Consider the following 22,547-nt stretch of genomic DNA (forward strand, 5'->3'; position numbering starts at 1 on the left):
ATACCACGGTACAAGGAGACTCACGACGTGTGGTGAGACCTGCAGTGCTTTGGGATTGGTAGTGGTCTATGTAGAGTAGTTCGCGACTGGTGGAGGTTCACCGCTAATAGTAGTGATGATTGTGAAAATGTAAGAGAAAGAGAAAATGAGAGCACATGAGAAGATGAATGGTAGTTGTTGTGATATATGCGTCAATAAAATGATATATGATATCATGTTGTAAATGGTAGTTGTTTAAATTATTAGCTAATCCTTGAAAATATACTATAAAACTATGATGATTGCATTTGATTTAGTAGTAGGTAATTTTATATGCGGTAGTGAATAGGTCAAACAAGACTAAAAATAGTACATATAATTGATACATATTATGAATAATACATACATGTTTATATGTAATATACACTACAAGAAAATCTTTGATTAATAATTTTAATGAAAAAAAAAATAATTAGTTACTACAATAACCAATTTAGATACAAATTTATAAACTAAAAATTATTGACAACTAAAATAGTTTCAAAAAATTATAATTAATATTTACGTTGATAACTAAAATAGTTTCTATTATGAATTAGTCTTTAACTCTAATTAGAAAATTGGTTTCTAAAGTATTCTCTAAACAAATTTTTTGTTCATAAATTGGTCACTATTTGATTATTATTTTTAGTGATATATCATAATGTTTTTATTTAAAATATTATTTTATATGTATTTGTATTTATAACTATCGTGACACGTAACTTTAAGCTGTATTATTTATTAGAACATTAAATTAAATAATGATTATTTTAATATTTTTAAGATATTAGTCATAGTTTTGAAACATTATATATTTTTTGCATAATATAAAAAGTACAGAAATAAAATATATATTTGTATAATATAGTAAAATTTTGTTTTGCAAAATATTTATAAAAGCTAAACTAAAAATTAATTTAAAAAAGTTATATGTAATTTTGATAAATAAAATATCATTTAAACATACATAATTCATATTATATTCTAATATTATTTAATTTATTATTTTTGTGTATACAAAATATGATATAATTATACATTGTCTTATATTTTTTTTATATATCATGTCCAAGTTTTTTTCAAAAATATTAAAATTAGAAACAACTCACTAAATCAATTATTAATTGGTAGAATATTTAAGGACATGGAGATTAATTAGTTTTTTTTTACACTGTGCTACTAATATTTTTGTGTCTAATGATTATATGATTTTAGGATACCAAAATAACAGCTTTTGTTGGAAGCATAACAAAAAGCAAACAAACGCAATCTCTAACAGTAGAACAGAGAAGTTGCACAGCCTTGTGTTGTCAATTTCGTCTTACAGTGCAGTGTCGATTTTGTGTGAACAGTATACACAACTGTGTCAAACCCAATCAAAAATCAAGGAAAAAGTTACGTTGATTCAAATCAAAAACCTCCTTTTGCGATTCTTCCTCCTCCACTTTCTCCTAAAAGGGAACAAAAAATCCTCACGGAACGGGTGGATTCAAACGCAATAGTGCTACCTACACTCTGCCACGTGTCCCCTTCCCCCTTTTCTATTTTCATTCCCCTTCTCGTTTTTCCCTTTCATCAGAATATCCGCAAACTACGCCATGGGAAACGAAGAGGTTGGAGTTTGGTTGAATGGGTTTCCTTAACCTTCACCGTGCCAACGTCACGCCACAACCTTCCACTGCTCCCACCAACACCTTTCCGATGTGGGACGAGAACAACATGATCAACCACGACCATGATGTCGATGTGTTGCTGTCTAATGATTTTGCTAGAATGGCTGTTTTTGGTGAACAAGGGGATGGTGGTAACAAAACTAGAGGATATGGTGTTGATGTTATGGACTCATCGTACACACATGCATTCTCACACTCACACTCAAACCCACACTCACTCTCACTCTCACTCTCACACACACCTAGTAGTTCTTTGGATGGATACACACATGTTGGTGAAGAAAGGGTTGCCCCATCGTCTGGTTGGGGTGTGAGGGCTTCTTCTGATGATGTGAAGGGACACACTTTCGGATCTCCAATGGAGTTTAATCAAAGGAGGAACACTTGCTATAGCAATCTTCAAATGCAGAATCCGTTTCATGGTAGAGGGTCATTTGCAATGGATTGGGACATGAGGAATCCCTTTATGCTCTCTCAAAGTCACCCCAAGCTTACTACGAATACGAATATGAACACTCCATCGCCTCATTTTTTCCCGGCAGTGAAAGAAATTGCACCGACGAGGGTGATCGTAGCCCCCAGTGCTGAATTTTCGCATTCTAGAGGGGACCCTGTGGCCTTTCAATGTGATGGTGGATTTATCATGCAGCAAGAGAGGGAGGTAAAGTGGTGTGTTGGAGGAAAAGGGTGCAATAATTCTTTGAGGGCTTTACCTTCGCCAGCTCAAGCAGTGCCTGATGAAGTTCCTCAATTCATTTCTTCTCGTGTTCCTATCAGACATGAAAAGAATGGCATTCTTTCAAATGACGTTTCTCTTTCACCGCGGCCATTGTTGTTCAATTTTGGTCCTTTGGTTAGGTTCCAAGGTTACATTTACCACCTGGCCAAGGATCAGAATGGTTGTCGCTTCCTACAGAAGATGGTTGATGAGGGCACCTCTGAAGATGCACAAATAGTGTTTAACGGAGTTATAGATGATGTTGTTGAGCTTATGATGGACCCTTTTGGGAATTACCTCGTGCAAAAGCTGATTGATGTGTGTGCTGAAGATGAAAGATTGCATATTGTGTCAATGTTGACTAAAGAACCAGGGCAACTACTCAAAACCTCTTTCAATACCCACGGGTAATTGTATCCTACCGTTGAACTATGATATTGTTCTACTTTTCTGTATCTTGATGAACCTGTTTTATTTTCTCTATGCTATGCTGAATTGATACTTCTGTCGTATTAGGACTCGGGTGGTTCAGAAATTGATTGCTACTGTGAACTCTAGAAATCAAATTGCATTGCTGAGGTCTGCCATTCAACCTGATTTTCTTGATCTTGTCAAGGATCTCAATGGAAATCATGTTATACAACGTTGCTTGCAATACTTCAGTTGTAAAGATAACGAGGTATATATAACACTTCTCTCTTTTGCTTCTTGTGTTACTCTTAAACTGACAGCTAATTTTGATATAATGAATAAACTATATGGAATAACTATATTTCAATGTAATGTTGATGTAGCGGTTGAGATTTTGTATTTAATCTCAAATTTTGTTCTAAGTTGTATGGAGGTATCATTTCAGATCTTGATTGACTTCATCATCATAGCACAATGGTCTCTAATTAACACCACTCAGAGCATAGGGCATTCCTGTTTCATTAACGTCTAACAAAACGGGTTCATTCAGTAAAATCTTAGCTTCTTAGAGTGAGCTCTCATACTTTGGCACATTAAAATGTACTTTTGGCAATCTTACACGTCCATGCATATACATATATTCTATATATTCTAATTGCTAATTCAATTGGATCAAAGGAAGGAGTTTGTTGGAAACTATTATGGTTATGGTATCACGGCTGTTTATAATCATGAAGAAAATATTATTATAGACGCTTCTAGAAATACATTTTTATAGTGGATATCCAAATTCTCAAGCTTTGTGCACATGCCTTCCTATTCAATTATTTTTCTGTCTTACACCTTTGGATTGAAACTAAGTTTCATCACACTTCCCTCTATCATTTATTGCAGTTTATTTTTGATGCTGCTACAAAATTCTGTGTTGACATAGCTACTCATGAACATGGGTGTTGTGTACTACAACGTTGCATTGATTACTCCACCGGAAAGTACCAAGATAAGCTGATAAAGGAAATATGCAGACATGGGCTTATTCTTGCTCAAGATCCATTTGGGTAATTAGCCTGACCTTGTATCTGCTAATATTCCACTCAAATGGAAAATCTTGATGAACCAATTTTCAAAATGATTTAGATTGGATTTCACCTTACCTTGCCAAACTTTGAAATTTCTTTTCTTCTGTATTTGGTTTGTAGTATAGTGTTCTTCCATTAATGACGGGTAAATTAAAATTCTTCCTGTACTCCTGCGAGGTTTTTCAACTTCATTTCTTTTCCATTTGTATGTTAACATGTTAGCTACCATTTGTGACAACATGCACGAATCATAGCTAAAAAACATTGGAACCAAGATTCCTGAATCATAGTTTGTATTTGATTTAAAACCAGTCTCTGAAAGCAAACTTTTCAATATGTTGCACTGCAGAAATTACGTTGTTCAGTATATTATAGAGATGGAGATCCCAAGTGCCTCATCGAAGCTGCATTCCCAGTTCAAAGGAAACTACGTAAACCTTTCCATGCAAAAGTTTAGCAGTCACGTAGTTGAAAAATGCCTCGTGCATATTGCAGAGAGCAGGTCCAGAATAGTCCAAGAGATGTTATCTTATCCTCACTTTGAGCGCTTCCTACCAGACCCATATGCCAACTATGTTGTTCAACGTGCTCTCGGAGTAACCAAGGTTTGTAACTCAAATACAATAAAGTAAATGTTTGTAATACATTTTCTAACATTGTTCACTGTTATTAATTAAAATTTATTAAAGAACCACTATAAAAGATGAGGCTCACTTCTTTATACAACTCGTGAATAAAGAGGGAGTCTTACTTTAGTAGAACAAATGAATTCTAGGTTTATATATCAGAGTGATAATGTGATAATTTGAGACTATTTCTTCATGAAGCTTCCTCCTTTTACTATAACCCAAATGACATTTTTTTATCTCATTTACCTTGCCATTTTATTATTAAAAACTGTGAAACTCACAAAGTTATTAACATTTCTTGCATTCAGTAACAGCTTTACCTCAATATTCTGTTTTACTATTTATTCATTTCAGTATTGTGATGCTTTTTCTTCTTTGTATCTTTTTGTTTGAAATAGGGTTCTCTGCATACATCTCTGGTGGAAGCAGTTCGACCCCACAAAATCTTGCGCACCAACCCTTATTGCAAAAGGATTTTCTCAAGGAACCTACTTAATAAGTGATGAATCAGTGCAGGTAGACAAGATATGTTGTTGTTCTCTCGAGTTTTTCTTCACTGTTTTTCTCATAATTAAGTTTCTCTTTGTTTTATACTTCTATTATGTCTTGGTCACTAGCATATGTTGTATGTATGCCTACTTGACTGTGTAAGAATCTGAGCCAAATCTACCGGAAACAAGTTTGAGCTACCCTCTGATTTTAAGGCTCTGAAAGCTCCAAAGGCAAGTTTTGTTTTCTAGATGCATATAATGCAGCTTTGTCCTGCACTATTCTGTTGTGCTGTGGATGTATGATGTACGATACATCCTAGATATGGTGTTATATTTGTTTTTGTTTTCTACGTAGAATGATGTGTGGATTTTCCAGGATGTTCTGTTTTGATATTATAATAATATTTTGTTGGGAGTGTGGGAAATTTTATGTCCTTTTTGGGTCTAAAATAGTTAAAATTATATAAATAATCTCTTCTCTAATGGATTCGCTACGGTCAATAAACTTATCATGGTCAATCCTATAGTGGTTATTAAAGCTTGATTTTGTGAAAGAGTTATGTATGAGTTTAACTTTTTAATATTTTCAGCAAAAAACATTACAAATTAGTTTATACTATCAAAGTTTGTATGTTAAAAACAACTTAAATACTTTTTTTAGTTACCGAAATATATGATTATATTTTGAAACTAATAAAAACTTATTCTTCACAAGCACTCTAATAAGAGCTTAAAGATATATCTTGTTAGGTTAAAAGTACGAAATGAAAATAAAAATAAAAATATTCAATTCTAATTTATAGAAATTTTTAAAACACCTTTAAATTACATTATAAATGTGTTAACACCAACATACATACTTGTAAAAATAGTATTAAAAAGCAAAAAATTAAAATTAAAATCTTGAATTTTATAAGCAATAGTTGTGCATTATGGTGCAATATTATACATACGAGTCAAATTCAAAGGCTTGTTGATAGTAGGTCATTGCAATCTGAATTGGATGAAAACTTGGTGGGCCTTTCTTTCTACACCTCCGATCATTTTTTTTTACCTCTAAAAATCTCTAAAATTTCAAAAATACATTTTGATCATTTGAGTGAAGTTATGTACACCACACTCCAAAATCGTTTTCAAATGTTGACTTCTGATAAAATATATTTCTGAAAATCGACATTCACTTCAAATTTTAGACTTTCACATATTAAAGAAAATATATATATATATATATATATATATATATATATATATATATATATATATATATATATATATATTCTAATTTGAAATGTTATTATTTTTAACAAAATTTAAATATTAAACAAAATTAAATAAAGTAGAATAAATTTTTCATTTTTTTATTTAAAGTTTAATTTTATTTGAATTTTACTTATTTTGATACTCATATTTATTTTTTAGTATATTAAATAAACGTAAAATTATGTATATAGATATTAATATTTTTTTTATTTTTAAAATATATATTAAGAAATATTAAAAAATAAAAAATAAAAAAATAATAAATAATAAATTAAAAAAAAATTAAAACTTAGAAAACATAAATTTTAATTAAAACTAAAAATATTTAAAATAAAATTAATTTGTTGACTTCTGGAAGTCGACTTCCGGGAATATATTTTGACTTCCGGAACTCGACTTCCGATAATATATTTTGGCTTCTGAAAATCGACTTCTGATAATATATTTTGATTTGTGGAAGTTGAATTTCGGTAATATATTTTGACTTCCAAAAGTCGACTTCTGATAATATATTTTGATTTCTGGGAGTCGACTTCCGGTAATATATTTTGACTTCCGAAAGTCGACTTCCGATAATATATTTTGACTTTTGGAAGTTGACATTTGAAAGTAATTTTGGCAGTGTGATGTCCATGACTTTACTTAAGTGGTCAAAGAGTCTTTTTAGGAATTAAAAACATTTTGGAGGTGTAGAAGAAATTTTGGAGGTGAAAAAAAGACCAACTGTTTTGGACTTCTTCACCTCCAAAATTTCCAATTTTGTCACAGTACCTCACTTTGACTCATAAAAATTAATTATCATTCTCTCTTCTTATTTATTCGTTTCAAAATCTGGTGTATAAGAAAAATCTGTTTTAAAAGAATACCAAATTTTAAAATTTGGTATACAAAACTAAAATTCATTTTCAAATTAAAATGCATTAAATATCAAAATTCGGTGAGCTAATGAAATTCATTATTAAAAATTACTAAATTTTAAATTTCAAAATCTGATACACAAAAATAAAATCCATTTTCAAATTAAAATGGAATGGATTTTAGAATTTGTTTAAGAAATTTAGTGGATTTCAAAACCTAATTAAACAGTTTTCAAAATCCATTTATATATACTAGTGAATAGAGATGGAAATAAACTCGTATCTCTTTTGATGGAGAATCTCTGCATTGACTGGGTATGGATATGGGTATGGGAAATCCCCGACTTTTTTTTAATTGGGTATGGGGATGGGTATGTGGATGTAAATATCCACTCCATAATACTTGTCCCCGTCATATCTCCGTCTCCGTTTAAATTATTAAAATATTCATAATTAATTAAGTAACTATATATATATATATATATATACTTTCTATTTTTTATTTCTTCTAATTATTTATTTTGTCATGAAACTCATTCGCATCTCCAATATATTTTTCATCTTAAAATGATGTATGTGAATTAAAAGAAAAATTATGTCTCACATTTGAATATTTTTATTATTTTTTAATACTTTTATTTATTGTATATTTTTCTTTCACGTGAGAATGTTTGATACTCTCAATTAAGTGTTTAATAGCATAAATATTTCATTTACTATGTAATATAAAAAACATTCTTTACTTATTATTATTAATTTTTGTTTCATTTGAAAAACTTTTGTTTCGCTAAAATAATTTTCATTATTTCTCAACCATTGAGCATGTATGTTGATATTTGAAAAGTTTCCTTAGATCTCTAAGGTATTTTTCATCTTATCATATAGTTAATTATACATTTGTCTTCCTTTGTGCGGTTTCTTTCAATAGTCTCTCAAATTGTTTCTAAGACAGACATTTGTTAATTTTTTAACATTTTTATTTGTTGTTTATTTTTATCATGTACAATATTATTTCGATATATTTTATCTAATTATTTTTTATTTTCCCACTCATTATCAATCATATTGTAATTTTTCACTATACTTGTGTAAATAAATTTTCTTTACTACAATATAAAAATTTAATGTAATTGTCATGAATTTTTTTTATCACCATCCAACATACATCGAAGTTCAAAAGATACAAGATCTATGTCAAAATTTTATTATTATGTTTATTATTTGTTCTTTGCATCATTTTGATCAATTATAACTTTTATTAGTGTATAAAAAAGAGATTCATTAGAATTTTAAAAATTGAAGTAAACAAACATTTAAAATATATTTTAATTTGAATATTTGTTTTCCTTTTATATTTTTAAATTTTATCAACTAGGTTTTGTTAATGTTTGCAGTTTGCAAATTTAATAAATGTTTTGGTTCTCATGAAATTTTATTTGGTATTCTAATATAAAATGTAAACAATTATAATTTATTTCAAAGTATTTGATATCGAAGAAACAATCATCCTCTAATATTGAATATTTGATAATATTATGTTTCCTTTACCGTAATTTTTTATTATTTTATAAAAATTGATTAAAATTAATATTGGAGTAGTAAGAAAACGGGTACGTGTATAGGTACAAGATTATACTCATTACCCTGTGGGAATGGGGATGGGACAAAATTTTGATACCCGTTGGATTTGGAGATGAGGATGGGGATAATTTTTTTCTACGGGGATGGGTATGGGATAACGAAACCCGTCCCCGCCCCGCCCCGTTACCATCCCTACTAGTGAAAACACAGGGGTTGTCGTGCCTGTGTGTTCGCATTTTATAATTTTTATAGAAATTTGAGTTAAAATCAATAAAGAATATATAATTACAGAGTAGAGGGTCTCTATCTGAAAGAAACGATTTGGTCAATCCCACAAAGGAGGCCTATATATAAAGGAATCGATGACCATTCCCACAGAGAGGGTCTTAATGCAACAAAGTGAATTTGACCATTTCCAAGGAGAGAGCCTTGATATGACCAAGAAATCAATGACCGTTCCCTTATAAAGGGCCTCAATGTAAACATAAGAAAATCAACGACCATTCCATTGTAGAAGACCTTGATATGACAAAGAAATCAATGCCCATTGTCTCGTACATGGCCTTGATGTAAAAAAATCAATGACCATTGCCTCATAGAGGGCCTCGATGTAAATATAAGGAAATAAATGACCATTCCATTGGTGAAGGCCTTGATGTGACAAGAAAATCAATGACCATTGCCTCACAAAGTGTAACATCCCTAAGAAATATTACTAAATAAATAATTAAAATAAATAATTTAATCTTAAAAGTCGCGATGTTATTATTCCCAACGCGGGAAAATTTACAATATAAAAAAATCGCGCGCCAAAATTTATAAAGTAGTAGTAATAAAGCTCTACAATTTCAAAAATCCAAAGCCGTAAATGAACACGTCATAAATACATAGTGAAAAATCCTAGCTCTAATTCCCCAGCTAGCCCTCACTCCGTCGCCTGAGCATCCTCAACATCACCTGTAGCAACATCTGCTCCCGTGTAACGAATTACACGATCATCGCCATACACAAACAGAAAGGGTGAGCTGAGAAAATAAAACAACATGTATATACACATATATATTAGCATCAGATAATCATACACTCGTCTAGTTCAACCTACTTTATTCTTGGCCAAGACCTTAACCCCAAGACTATATAGCCTTAAATTCACACAAAAGGTTAGCTTTGGACTCGGGAATATGATGCTCACACGAACCTGCCCGCTTGTGGTCTTGCCTCTACGAACCTTCCCGCTCGTAGTCCTGCTCGACCTGCCCGCTCGTAGTCCAACACATGTGATCCACCAGCCTTGTACCTCCCCGCATGTGGCATCTCTCAAACGTGAGCACGGAACATATGAACCTACCTCACTCGTATCCCCACGTGAGAGTAACTGGATATGAACCTCCCCGCTCATATCATCACATGTTAACCACCATCCATGAACCTACCCGCTCATGGCACAACATCACCCGATCCAAGCATAGCATCATTGTCAATTAAAAGCAACGCACACACGTCATAACCTGCAGCGCGATCGCCTGGCGTAGCACCCAGCACCGCTAGGCGACACAGACCCAGACCGCCTGGTGGTACCTGCCCGCCGCCAGGCGCCAACGTCCTTCTAGCGCCACTGTATTTCAAACACCGCCTAGCAGAGCATACCCTTGCCGCCAGGTGCCACGCGATGCAGAGATCCTCCCTACTGTTCCTATCGCCTGGCGGCACCAGCAGGCCACCAGGCGCCACACCAGAAGTCCTGCACTGTTGGTTTTTGGCACCCTCTTTGGTATATCTCATAACCTGATTACTACCAAGAGCCTCACACTCCCACCTTTATCAGGACTTTACACAAATTTCCCAGCCATACCTTATTCAATTCTATTATTCATAACTTCTACCTTAACCCGACGCAGTCTCAACAATTAATTCCCAAACTCTCCATCCAAGTATAATAGCTCAATCAAATTACCCAATTCATCCCCTTTGACGTACTCCAATCAAGATGGAAATCAATCACCAATCTTGACTATCTAAGACTCATAACAGAGTAGTTGCTTACCTCTCTTGATATTCAATGTCAATCAGCTCCAATTCTCATGCTTTCTAACTTGCTACCTCACTTCACACTGTCGTCCTCATTATTTGATTCATCAGCCACAACCAATTATAACTCTCACTTTCAAGGTAATTCCACGCTTCCTACACCACATTCTTATATCAGATTACTCATTGTCACACCAACGTTTTCATTTTCTAATTGTCATCAATGAATTTCAATTTCACTCTCTCATTTAGTACACTATATATGGCATAATCCACTTCCTATCCCTCTAAATTTCTTTCACTCAAGCTACCTTTCTTCCCAACCACTTACTCACAATTTCCCTCGCCCCACTACACCAGACTTTTCAATTCACTAGGGCTCTCTCTCCCTCTCTCGTAGTGACCCACAGCACAGCACCCAATTTGGGACTGCCACACGTCATCGCCTGGCGGCCACCACGGAGCCGCCAGGCGGCATATCAGAACCATGCCACACTGCACCTGTTTTCGCATACTCCCAGATTCCAATCCCACTCCTCTTCATCCCAGTAACCTGTTAGGCATTCATATTACATATGTAAATCAAAATTTGTGATACTAATCCCCTCCAGAACATGATACCAATTAAAGATTTCATCACCAACGTAACATGCAAAGAATCTGGAAACCTACCCTCACGTAAATAAAATCTTAAGGGTTATAATCACAATCTAAACTATAATCATCCTCAACAAAGCATTCACGTATAATAAAATATTTCTAATCAGTTAATTATCCCAATAGAACCCCAACACACGCAAAAATCCAAGAAAACACCAAACAGCCACAAACATCAAGAACCGCCTGGCGGAATGAGATCCACCGCTAAGCAACTCAAACTCCAAAAACCCAGCACATTCAGCACTGATGTGCCGCCTGACGGCACATGCATGCCCGCCAGGCGATTTTTGGGCAGATTCCCAGAATTTTGCAGAAGCATCACAATTCAACAGAGAAAAATCATACGATTCGATTCATATCATTACAGGACATTATGCACGAATTAAAAACATCAAAAACAACTCCCCTTACCTAAAATTCCCGCTCCAAATTGAGATTTTCACTCTCCTTGCACACATTCTTCCCTTTGCTAAAAAGAAGCACTTTAACTCTTCTCTCCCTGGCCTCTTTCACGAACCAAAATCACCCCCTCTCACTCTCAGAACTGTTTGCACTTTCCCCAGGCTAATTTTCCTCTCCTTCTCTCTTCTCTCTCAAGCTTAATGTGCCCTAATTGTTCTTTAATTTGCTAAAACGAATTTTATTAAATAAAAATTATGACTAAGACCATTCAATGGATATTAACCCATTGTTTTTCAACCCCTACATTGCCTCTCCATTATCTGCTAGGTTTCCCAACCCTTTCATATTCATGCCAAAAGAAATTAGCAAAAAGAGGATGAATTTGTCCTTAGCAAGGTTTGAACTCACAACCCTTCAATCACAAAGCAAGTGCACAACCAATTCAACTAATCATATTTCGTGATAATACCTCTAATTCTAAGGTTATGTTATCACGTCCCACATCCAAATATAGAGCATAAAAATTCATAAATTAAATAACATAAAATGGCATACATAGGACTCGAACCCAAGACCACACACATAATCAAAGTACTCTCAACCACTTAAGCTAGTACTTTTCCACGTCATAGCAATTCGCATTAATTACTTTAAATGCTTCTATTACCCACATTTATTAAATAATTATTTAATTAACTATTTAATTTTCTCGGGTCTTACACAAAGGGCCTTGATATAAAGAAATCGATGATCATTGCTTCGCAAAGGGCCTCGATGTAAACATAAGAAAATCAATGACAATTTATTGGAGAAGGCCTTGATGTGACAAAGCAATCAATGACCATTGCCTCGCAGAAGGCCTTGATGTAAAGAAATTGATGACCATTGCCTCGCAGAGAGCCTCGATGCAACAAAGGGGATTTGACCATTCCTAAGGAAAGGGTTGTTGTCCACAAAATCTTTAACAATCATGAAGAGTATGAAGGGGATAAAGCAAACAAACAATTCCAAAACATTGAAGTTGCTGAAAAAGCATTGGAAGATGCACAATCTAAGGTAAACACTCATAGAGTGCTTTCTTTTGATAGAAGGAGCACCAGATTTTTGATATAAGAAACACAAAATCCTAAAGACAGACGACCACCAAGAAGATTAGCAGACCGCTTAGATGAATTATTGTGTGATTGTGTTAAATTCCAAAAACTACACTTACCATGCTCACATGTGCTTGTTGAATGCAAATATACATACAATGATTTTGAAAAATACATCGCAATTATGTATAGATTTGACCAAGTGTCTCAAGTATACGAAGGTCTGCTTTTTGAACTAAGAAATGAAGATTATTGACCTCCTTACGTTGGTAAAAAACTATGCCCAAATCCACAAATGAAAAGAACATCAAAAGGTAGACCTAAGTCAAGTAGGATAAGAACAAAGATGGACTTAAGGGAACAACATGATCGATCCAAAAATTGTTCATACTGCCAAACACCACGAAACACCAAAAGAACATGTCCAAACAATGATGAGGCATCCACTTCTCACCGTTGAATATGTTTCATTTAGCAAAGTGGTTTCCATGTACCATTACTTAATGTATTTACTATGGTCCATACTAAGTACATCCAATTCAATAGTTAGCGTTCATAAGAACTTCAATGTAATTACTATGGTCCATACTAAGTACATCAAACATGGTGTATGTAAGTTTCTAAGTTTTCTAAAACTTCTACAAAAAGTCTTTCTCAACTTCCCACTTATTTGCGCAAGGCTTACCATATATGGGTGAGGGGAGGTGTGTAACACCCCGACCAGATATTACTAATTTAAAATAAAATAAAATATAATGGTTAACAAAATGCATTTATTATTAATACTTGTTTCCAAAAAGTGGGAAATTCAAAAATCGTTATGAATGTGCCATAATTCAAATTACATGAAGTTCAACATCTATTACAAAATTCATGATCTAGTTAAAATAATTGTTTATAAAACCATCAAAATGCTCCAAAAAAACTTCCCAAGCTAGCCCCTCTCCGGCTTTAAGCGTCACCAGCTCCACTTGAAACATCGTCTGCTCCTTTGTAACAAATTACACGATCATTGCCAAACACACACAGAAAAGGTGAGCTCATGTAATTACATATAGATAAGCATATTATAAACTAGAAATTATGGACATCACCATGTACATCCAGATTCTACACACTCGGATAATAATTTTAAGATGACACTTATTGCCACAAGCCATAACTCGCGGTTCCACCATCTACAAGTCACAACTCGTAGAAACACGTGCGGGAAAAATCATGTTACGGACCACACTCCGTAACGCCAGGTGGAGTTCCCAATACGAACCACAATTCGTACTCTCAACACAAGATTAACACATCATTGGCCACAACCTATGATTGCTCAATCGAGTGGAGACCCTCCGTTTAAGCCACAACTTGCACATTCATACATGTACCATCCGCAATTTTGAGCCACAACTTAAGGAATGCCACATGTTTACCCTCCACCCTGAGCCACAACTCAAGGGATGCCATTCCGAGCCACAACTCAAGGAACGCTCCAGCAAGTCTCCACCCTAAAGTTACCACCCTAGTCATGTAGAACTCTCAATCTCATATAGCCTGACCTATACTAGATCGGTACACACTCAACCTGGTCTTAGGAATTCCAATGCTTCCACGAACCTGCCCACTCGTGGTCCAACTCTATGGACCTTCCCGTCCGTAGTTCAACACGCGTGATCCATCCAACTACGAACCTTTTCGCTCGCATCAACTCTCAAGTGTGAGCACGGAACATACGGACCTTTCCGCTCATATTCTCACACGAGAGTATCATTAATATGAACTTCCTCGCTCATATTAATCACGCGTTCCAACACCAATCACGAACATACCTACTCGTGATACAGTCAAGCATATCCCAAACCAAGACCAACACAACGAGACATACAAAACGCTACAAACAATACACTATCCGTGCGATATTGCTTGGTGTTGTTTAGGCACTGCCAAGCGAAGTTCCGTTGCAGACCGCTTGAACGTTCCCTTTATTTGAGGCAAGAGGGACATAAAATAAAGTTGAAGTTTATGACACAAAGACAAGTAAGTAAGGATCAACATAGGTTGAAGGAGAAAATAGAAAAAGAAGCAATAAAGAGTGAAGAAAGAAGGAAAAATGAAGAAAAACAAAAGGAAGTGAGAAAAATAGGACGAAAAATTTATTTGTCAATGATATTTATTCTACAGTTTGTGATGTCATGTTATAGGAACCAAAGGATAGGCATGTTAATGCAATACACCAACTTCCATGTTTGAAAAGAAAGCTTGTTCATAGTGTTTTATTTTGCATCCAGTCCACTGATGAAAAACAAAGTCTTCAAACACAACACATGGAGTTATTTGTTGTTACACATGAATGTGGGGTAGTGTTAGCAAGAGAGGTGCTCCATGGATTGCAACCATTGGAAAGGAATAAATATGAATTTATTCAAGTTATATGTGATCCTAGAGGAAGAGAATTAGCCTCAAGTTGAGGAAAAATAATGTCATTCACAAGGACATAATAAACTTATATTAAAACTAGTAGAAAAATAAAGTCTTAAGATTCGGGATGAATTTTCTCGAAGAAGGAATGTATGATATGAATTGCATCATGACCCAAATAAAGAAGGACTAATGCACAACTTTGCAGTAGTGGTATGATATGAATTGCATCATGGCCCAAATAAAGAAGGATTAATGCACAACTTTGCAGCAATTTTTTTTAAAGTTATTATTTTGTTTAAATAATGGCCTAATGCTTTGTAAAATTGGCTGACCAAATTATGTTTTAGGTTAACCAATTATTCATAAAATATTAGAGTTTTATCTCTTCTATCTTAGTGAGTGAGAGTGATTCTCCTAAGTTGTGTGTTTAAAACTCTTAGGCTTATCTTCCATTATTGAAAGTGTGACGTCTATCAATTTTCGCTTCATCTTCTTATTTATTTCCATTTTCTCGTTTTAAACAGTTTCTCAAATTCCTTGCTTATTAGGATTCCAACCTAGATAGATCCATAAAACAATAATAAACCTAAAAAGAAGTTATTTTGCACTAACCAAGGTTTAAACTAAGATTCACCCCAAATCGTGTTTCTTGATAATTTCTATGCATCTAGGATTATATTATCACATCCCATGGTCTAGCATATTATTAAAATAATAAAACCATTAAATTAATGGCATACACAAGATTCAAACCCAAGTCCTCTCAACACTATTGACACACTCAACCACTTGAGCTACCATTACTCCTTATCTTCTCTCTCCACATTAATTTACTTAGGAATTCACATTTATTAAATAAATATTTTTTTTTCCCAAGTCTTACATGGTGTGTCATTTATTTGGCACAAAAGAAGTTATTTTGCACTAACCAAGGTTTAAACTCATATCCACCCCAAATCGTTTTTCTTGGTAATTTGCATCTAGGATTATATTATCACACCCCATGGTCTAACATATTATTAAAATAATAAAACCATTAAATTAATGACATACACAAGATTCAAACCCAAGTCCTCTCAACACTATTGACACACTCAACCACTTGAGCTACCATTACTCCTTATCTTCTCTCTTCACATTAATTTACTTAGGAATTCACATTTATTAAATAAATATTTATTTATTTATTTATTTATTCCCAAGTCTTACATGGTGTGTCATTTATTTGGCACAATAAACAACACAACTCAATAGTTTGGGTTCATAAGCACTTGAATGTAATTACTATGGTCCATACCAAGTACATCAAATATGGTATGTGTTGTGACATCCCATTTATAATAGAGTAATCTACTAAAATTAAGCATCACATAATTATAATATAAAAGAGAACATGACATGAAGCATACATGTACTAACTATTACCGTTATCCATAATATACTTGGAATGAAAGTTTAGGCACAACACAATGCCATAAAACATAACACAAGAGTACTATTATTTTGCAAAACGATTGCTCAGGGAACAAGGAATTTAAAACAAACTAAGAGTTCTTCAAAAGGGCTCAATTGTGAGCCACAATCCAGACCATGGGGACCACTCTACACAGCAGCATCTCCACCACCCTGAGTACTTCCAAGGGTTTCCACATCTGCTCACACCAATAAATTGGTGATCATTGTAAAAAGGAGAAACCAAGCAAAGAAACATACACCAAAAGAAAGGGTAAGCTAGAGCAATTATTGTTTAATCATGTTATAGAGTAAATAAATAGTCAGATCATATTATGCACAGACAAAGCAGTAGGCACCCAAATCATGAAAGCAAACAATTTCAAGACTCTATGACTCAATATTCGGATCATACTCTTGATATAGCTAAAGGAAGTATGCACCTGTGCTGGCTTCTAAACTCTACAGAGTTTAGACGCAAGGGGTTATCACCTAACCACACACAGGGTTAAGCCTCTAATGTCTTGGGCCCAATATGTCCCAAGACTAGGACCTCCTGCCACTCTCACCACATAAATTATTCTACTTTATGTGAACGTGAATAATTTTTAGAGTTCAGGATACCTTCCTTTATCTAGACATCTCCTATATCAAGGTATACACTAACCACCATCACCAAGAGTTTTCCTTGAAACTCTTTTACCAACAATTTTCACATGTCATCTCAATCATTCAAGTCTCATGCCAAACCACCACCAATCAAACAAGTCATGTTTTCCATTTCATACTCAACATAACAAGATTTAATTTAATCTTATACTTTATAAATGCATACTATGACATACATATATCACAAAATAGTATGCATCACAAATAAGTGAGTGTCAACATTTATGTACCTGCAATTCCATACAATCAAACACAACACACAACCATAATTCTTACACAAAAATTCCTAAGTAAATTTATTATCACAAAACCAAAATCACTGCAGTAATGCGTGACACATTTTCAAGCTACAAACATCTAATCGACGATCCAACCGGTCAAACCATAAAATAGCATGTTATGAACCAAATGCCAAAATTTGAGCTCAATTCAATGGTTAATGATTCGAAAAAGTTAATTTTACTAAAACTGCGCATATCAGAAAAAGACACAGTCGCCCAGCGACCAATCACTCGCCCAACGACCACCCGACGCTTCCAAAATATGGGAAATAACGTCAAATATCACAGTTTCATGAATATTTGAACCCCTAACTTGTAAATACACAAAAAATTAACGTTTTGTCCAAGTAGAGCACCACAACTCTAGAAATAGATTAAGGAGCTGGAAATATTGGCACACGAAAACACAATAGGGTTATTAGGACGAACCCTAGGTAGAGCCACAACAAGACAACTGGAATAAGAAGGTTGGGGTCTACTTACTTGGAGATACGAGTTCCGACAACTCCAAACAAAGAAGATTTGCTAACTTGAGGAGGCAAAAACTTGTGCCTTAGCAGAGCTGCTGCTCTAGAGTTTGAGGAAGGGGAGGGATCTATTTTTTGTAAAATGAAGCAGAATGAGGAGTAAGGGGCTGTGAGGGGGTCTTGGGAGTCCCCATAATAGGCTGACTCTGGGCTCTTAAAAGGGCCAAGCCCAAACCCTTTTTTAGAACATAATTTAAATAGAAAAAGGGGTCTCACATGTGTAATTTTCCAAGTTTTCAAAAATTTATACAAAAAACCTTTCTCAACTCACCACTTATTTGCACAAGACTTACCACATATATGTAACAAGTGTTGTGGCATTATTTTGGAACAAAAGGCAAGACAATTCATTTGTTTGAATTCATAAGCACTTTAATGTAATTACAATGGTCCATACCAAGTACATCTATATTTTTCTATATTTAAAATCTCTATAAAAATAAATTTTTGTACTATATATATATATATTTAAATTTTTATTTTTTACTTTCTATAAACATTTGTTTTATAACTAAATCTAAATGTTTTACATATTCATATACCTTATTTTTAACTTTACATTAATTTTCTTTTTAAATAATTTCACCTACGATATATTATTATTTTATTTTATTTTTCTGACTTATTACACATAAAGTTTTATTACATACATTATTTTAATCAAATAAATATATATCTCTCAAATTTAATTTTACATAAAACAATTATCATTATTATATATTATTATCATAATTTTTCTATTATCATAGTTACCATATATATTTAAATTATCTTATTTATTATTTTATTCTTCAAATTGTTTATTCATTACTATTTATAAAAAATAAATTGAATATATTTTTTTAGTTTCAAATTCAACATATAATAAAAAAATTTAAATTTATAATAAATTATTTTTAATAAACAAAAAAATTTAAAATTTTAATAAACAAAACGATTTTTAAACTTTTTAAAATTAGAAAAATTAAAAAAAAAAAAAAAACCTGTTTAGAATTCGTCTCCCAAGAGAACCGAATTCTAACAGGGGTTGTGAAACAAAAAATAACATTATATTTTCATTTGGCAAGAACAATGCTAACAATCCTTTTTCTATAAATATTTATTTAACTTTAGGGGAGTGACCATAAAGTCATTCCTTATTTACAAAATCTGAGCCACACATATAAATGCAGGAAGAGAGACACCAATAAGGTGATTGCTAGAGAAAGTATTTCTATCACTCTTCCATTTATATTTGCAACTCATCGATTCTATTCTAGGGTCTTCAAAAAACCCACCCAAGTGAGCCAAGGAGGTATATATTTATTCAACTCAGGAAGACATAATGGTCCAAAACACAACATGGAACCACTAGATCATCACGCTGCATTCTATTTAGTATCTCTGCCACAAGTACAAACATTCTATTTAGCATCCTCGTGTCCTAAAAGCTCCAAAAGCATTTTCTCATAGTCACCACTGGTGTCCTTGGCAATGGCACGATCAAGAGGGACACTGTTCCTCCTTTGATACTCATCTCCAATCGTTTTCAAATCAACTTCCGCTCTCGTGACCACCACTCTTGTAAGGTCTTCTTCAAGGGTCCCTCGCCCGTTGATAGCCAAACGGAGAACCTTCGCAAAGTACTTCTCAGGATGGATCAAGCACTTCGAAGTTGCTCTTAGTAAAGTCAGGAATTCATTCTTTGGATCAGCCTTCAGGTCCTGCAATGCAACATTGGCTCACAAAATGCCTCATCAGTGGAATCAGGTTCCATAAAACCGAAGGGGTGCTGCCAAAACTTCAAGGCTAAGCAAGGAGTGAGGTGCATAACTCAGATACATTGTCTTTTTCACATATTTGAAGAGTTACAAAAGGGAGATGAAAGAAAGGAAAAGTAGGAAATATGTAAGGAATTCAGAGTAATGCAAGATAAGCCACGTTACCTTGTTGATATCTTTTCCAAATTCATCTTTGTAATGATTAAAAGTAGCATTAGTCTGTGCTCTGCTCCTTGTAGCGAAAATCCTGATTAGGTCGTCATCGTTATAAGCCTTTTTTGAAATCTTGTCATGCAGCAATTTTGCCTCAATTTTTGCCAAGTTCAAGTCGACCTCAGTTCCTTCATATCTATAAGAACTAACAAGAAGTACTAGGAGCTAAAAGAGAACAAACAAAGAGAGTGAGACAAATTAAATTATATTATAGGAAACCACAAACATTGTTCAAAATAAGTTTTAGTGAAAGATACAAACTATAATTTCAGTTCAACTTTGGAAAAGTACGGCTGAAGAGTCTACATATTCTAACAGCAGAAACATAAAATAAGACTGAACAAAAGGTTTCGTTGTTCCAATGCAGTTGAGGCTAATCAGAAGTCGCGGCCCACAGTTCATTGAGATACAATTTAGTTCTCATCAATTGTATTCATTCATTCATTCAATTTTTATCGCATCACTAACACAAATTGACCAAAACATTGTGGGAAAGGATAGATGGTGGTAGTGACAAACAAATAACTTTCTGTGTCAATATAAAATTTACTTGCTAACTATTTATATTCCTATCAAGAAGAGTTCATTGTTGAAAGCATGAATGAAACAACACAAGAGGTGAATCAAGTTTTTTTACGAAAGAAGTTTGTTGTCTGATGGGAAAAATAATGTAAAATCATCTCATTCATAACAACAATATAGGACTCTAAAATGTTGATTTCAACTAATAACAAGGTTAGACTCAAGAATCAGTACCTTACGGAAGTCCCCGGTTGTGCGAAGTGCAACATCCTCCTCAATGGACTTCTTATAAAGAGCATGGTACGCCCTCCTCGCAGCCAACAATTGTTCGGAGGACCTAGCGCAGGCTATTTCTACCAGAACCCGATTGCTTGAAGTCCACTTTTTAGCTGCCTCATTTGCCAAAAAAGCATCACGTTCAGCAGAATCAAGTGTCCAAAGATGAACCAGCCTCTGGTCAGGAGAAAATTCGAAAGTGCATGAGTTTCAAACACACCAATAAAAGATATGTATATTATTCCAACAGAATTGTTTTATTATCAATTTTTGTTACCATCCATTTCGGAAGCAAGTCATGCTCCCAAGTTAATACATTACTCTTAGATACCAAACCCAGGCCTCAATTATGAGAAAAGCTATATCCCTGAACTGACCTCAAAATCGCTGGTGAGTTCTTTGTCCAAGACCTTGAGGAGATCTTCTCCGAAGGTCTTGGCATAAGTTTCTCGGATAAGCTTCTTCTGACTATCATTTCTATGAGACAAGATGGATATGATCAGCCCTTCGTTTGTCCCCCAACCTGTAATTACATTTGGTGAATTAAAAACTCATCATCAAAAGTCAAATAAAAAACAAAATCAATCTATCACCCACGATCCTCAAAACTTAAAACAAAATCACAATCCATAAACTGCATGATTTTGAAATAACTTGGAACAGCATAATCAAAAAATATGATCTTCAGTTTAATAATTCCGATAACAGATTATCATGTATCACTTGAAAAATCTTGGATTAATTATTCCTTTTTAACTGATAGAGTATTTAGGATCATCGTTCTCTGCCTTTCAATCTAAGAATGATCGCATCACAGATAAACAATACCTTCCATTATTAATACCTTTACATGCACAAGGTTAATTTACAGCGATGGTAGCATATCATTAAAATTTAAAAGTTGAATTGAAGAATGAAACCTGCGAAGGCTTTTCGGAGCTGCTCACAGTCATCGGCAGCAGCGGGAACAGAATGAGGCACCTTCAACGTCGACATTTTTGTTTCAGTTTTTTAAGCACTATGTGTTCTGCTTCGAATTGTGTTGTGGGAGCAAAGGAAAAAGAAACAAGTGAATTAATACTAACAAGAAATTATGCGAAAGCGCAAATACCTGTTTTCTGACTTCCCTACGCCACATCTTATCCTCATTTCACGCTTCTCCATTTCAATTCAATGTCTTTGGTCAATCCAATGCTTCCATTAATGGATGGATGGGGAGTGATGACGAATTTCAATTAAGAGACAATGCCAACAACCTTGTGCTGCGTGCTTCTCAGTGAGAAATATATATATATATATATATAACATTACAAATTTATAAAAATTTAAAAGAAATATATATATATATATATATATAAAAGCATAAAATATCTACGCATATACATATAATATATATACATAATAATATAATATATATTATTATATTTATATTATTATATAATATAATATAATATATAATTAAAATAAATATATATCTATATATATATATATATATATATAAACATAAGATATCCACACATATAACATATAT

The 22,547-nt window shown here is 33.7% G+C and overlaps 2 protein-coding genes across 2 annotated transcripts; one reads left to right on the forward strand and one right to left on the reverse strand.

Annotated features, from left to right (window-relative positions):
* Positions 1–1,633: 1,633 nt before the first annotated feature.
* LOC114195305 (putative pumilio homolog 8, chloroplastic) lies at positions 1,634–5,390 on the forward strand. Its single transcript, XM_028085723.1, has 5 exons — positions 1,634–2,819; positions 2,929–3,091; positions 3,718–3,881; positions 4,252–4,507; positions 4,930–5,390. Exons 1-5 carry the CDS (start codon positions 1,651–1,653, stop codon positions 5,032–5,034), a joined length of 1,857 nt encoding a protein of 618 aa, XP_027941524.1. The 5' UTR covers positions 1,634–1,650; the 3' UTR covers positions 5,035–5,390.
* A 14,137-nt stretch (positions 5,391–19,527) lies between these two features.
* LOC114195307 (annexin D1-like) lies at positions 19,528–22,270 on the reverse strand. Its single transcript, XM_028085725.1, has 6 exons — positions 22,128–22,270; positions 21,937–21,997; positions 21,394–21,539; positions 20,975–21,193; positions 20,171–20,383; positions 19,528–19,948 (listed from the first exon to the last, which is right to left on the reverse strand). Exons 1-6 carry the CDS (start codon positions 22,152–22,154, stop codon positions 19,649–19,651), a joined length of 966 nt encoding a protein of 321 aa, XP_027941526.1. The 5' UTR covers positions 22,155–22,270; the 3' UTR covers positions 19,528–19,648.
* Positions 22,271–22,547: the final 277 nt, after the last annotated feature.

This window comes from Vigna unguiculata, chromosome 8 (assembly GCF_004118075.2).
Source record: "Vigna unguiculata cultivar IT97K-499-35 chromosome 8, ASM411807v1, whole genome shotgun sequence".
NCBI lineage: Eukaryota > Viridiplantae > Streptophyta > Magnoliopsida > Fabales > Fabaceae > Vigna > Vigna unguiculata.

Coding starts and splice junctions, on each gene's coding strand:
- LOC114195305 (XM_028085723.1), top strand. CDS start 1,651: ATGGGTTTCCTTAACCTTCACCGTGCCAACGTCACGCCACAACCTTCC. Junction 2,820..2,928: donor ACCTCTTTCAATACCCACGG/GTAATTGTATCC, acceptor CTGTCGTATTAG/GACTCGGGTGGTTCAGAAAT. Junction 3,882..4,251: donor CTTGCTCAAGATCCATTTGG/GTAATTAGCCTG, acceptor GTTGCACTGCAG/AAATTACGTTGTTCAGTATA.
- LOC114195307 (XM_028085725.1), bottom strand. CDS start 22,154: ATGTGGCGTAGGGAAGTCAGAAAACAG. Junction 21,540..21,936: donor GCTCCGAAAAGCCTTCGCAG/GTTTCATTCTTC, acceptor ATGTAATTACAG/GTTGGGGGACAAACGAAGGG. Junction 21,194..21,393: donor AACTCACCAGCGATTTTGAG/GTCAGTTCAGGG, acceptor TCTCCTGACCAG/AGGCTGGTTCATCTTTGGAC.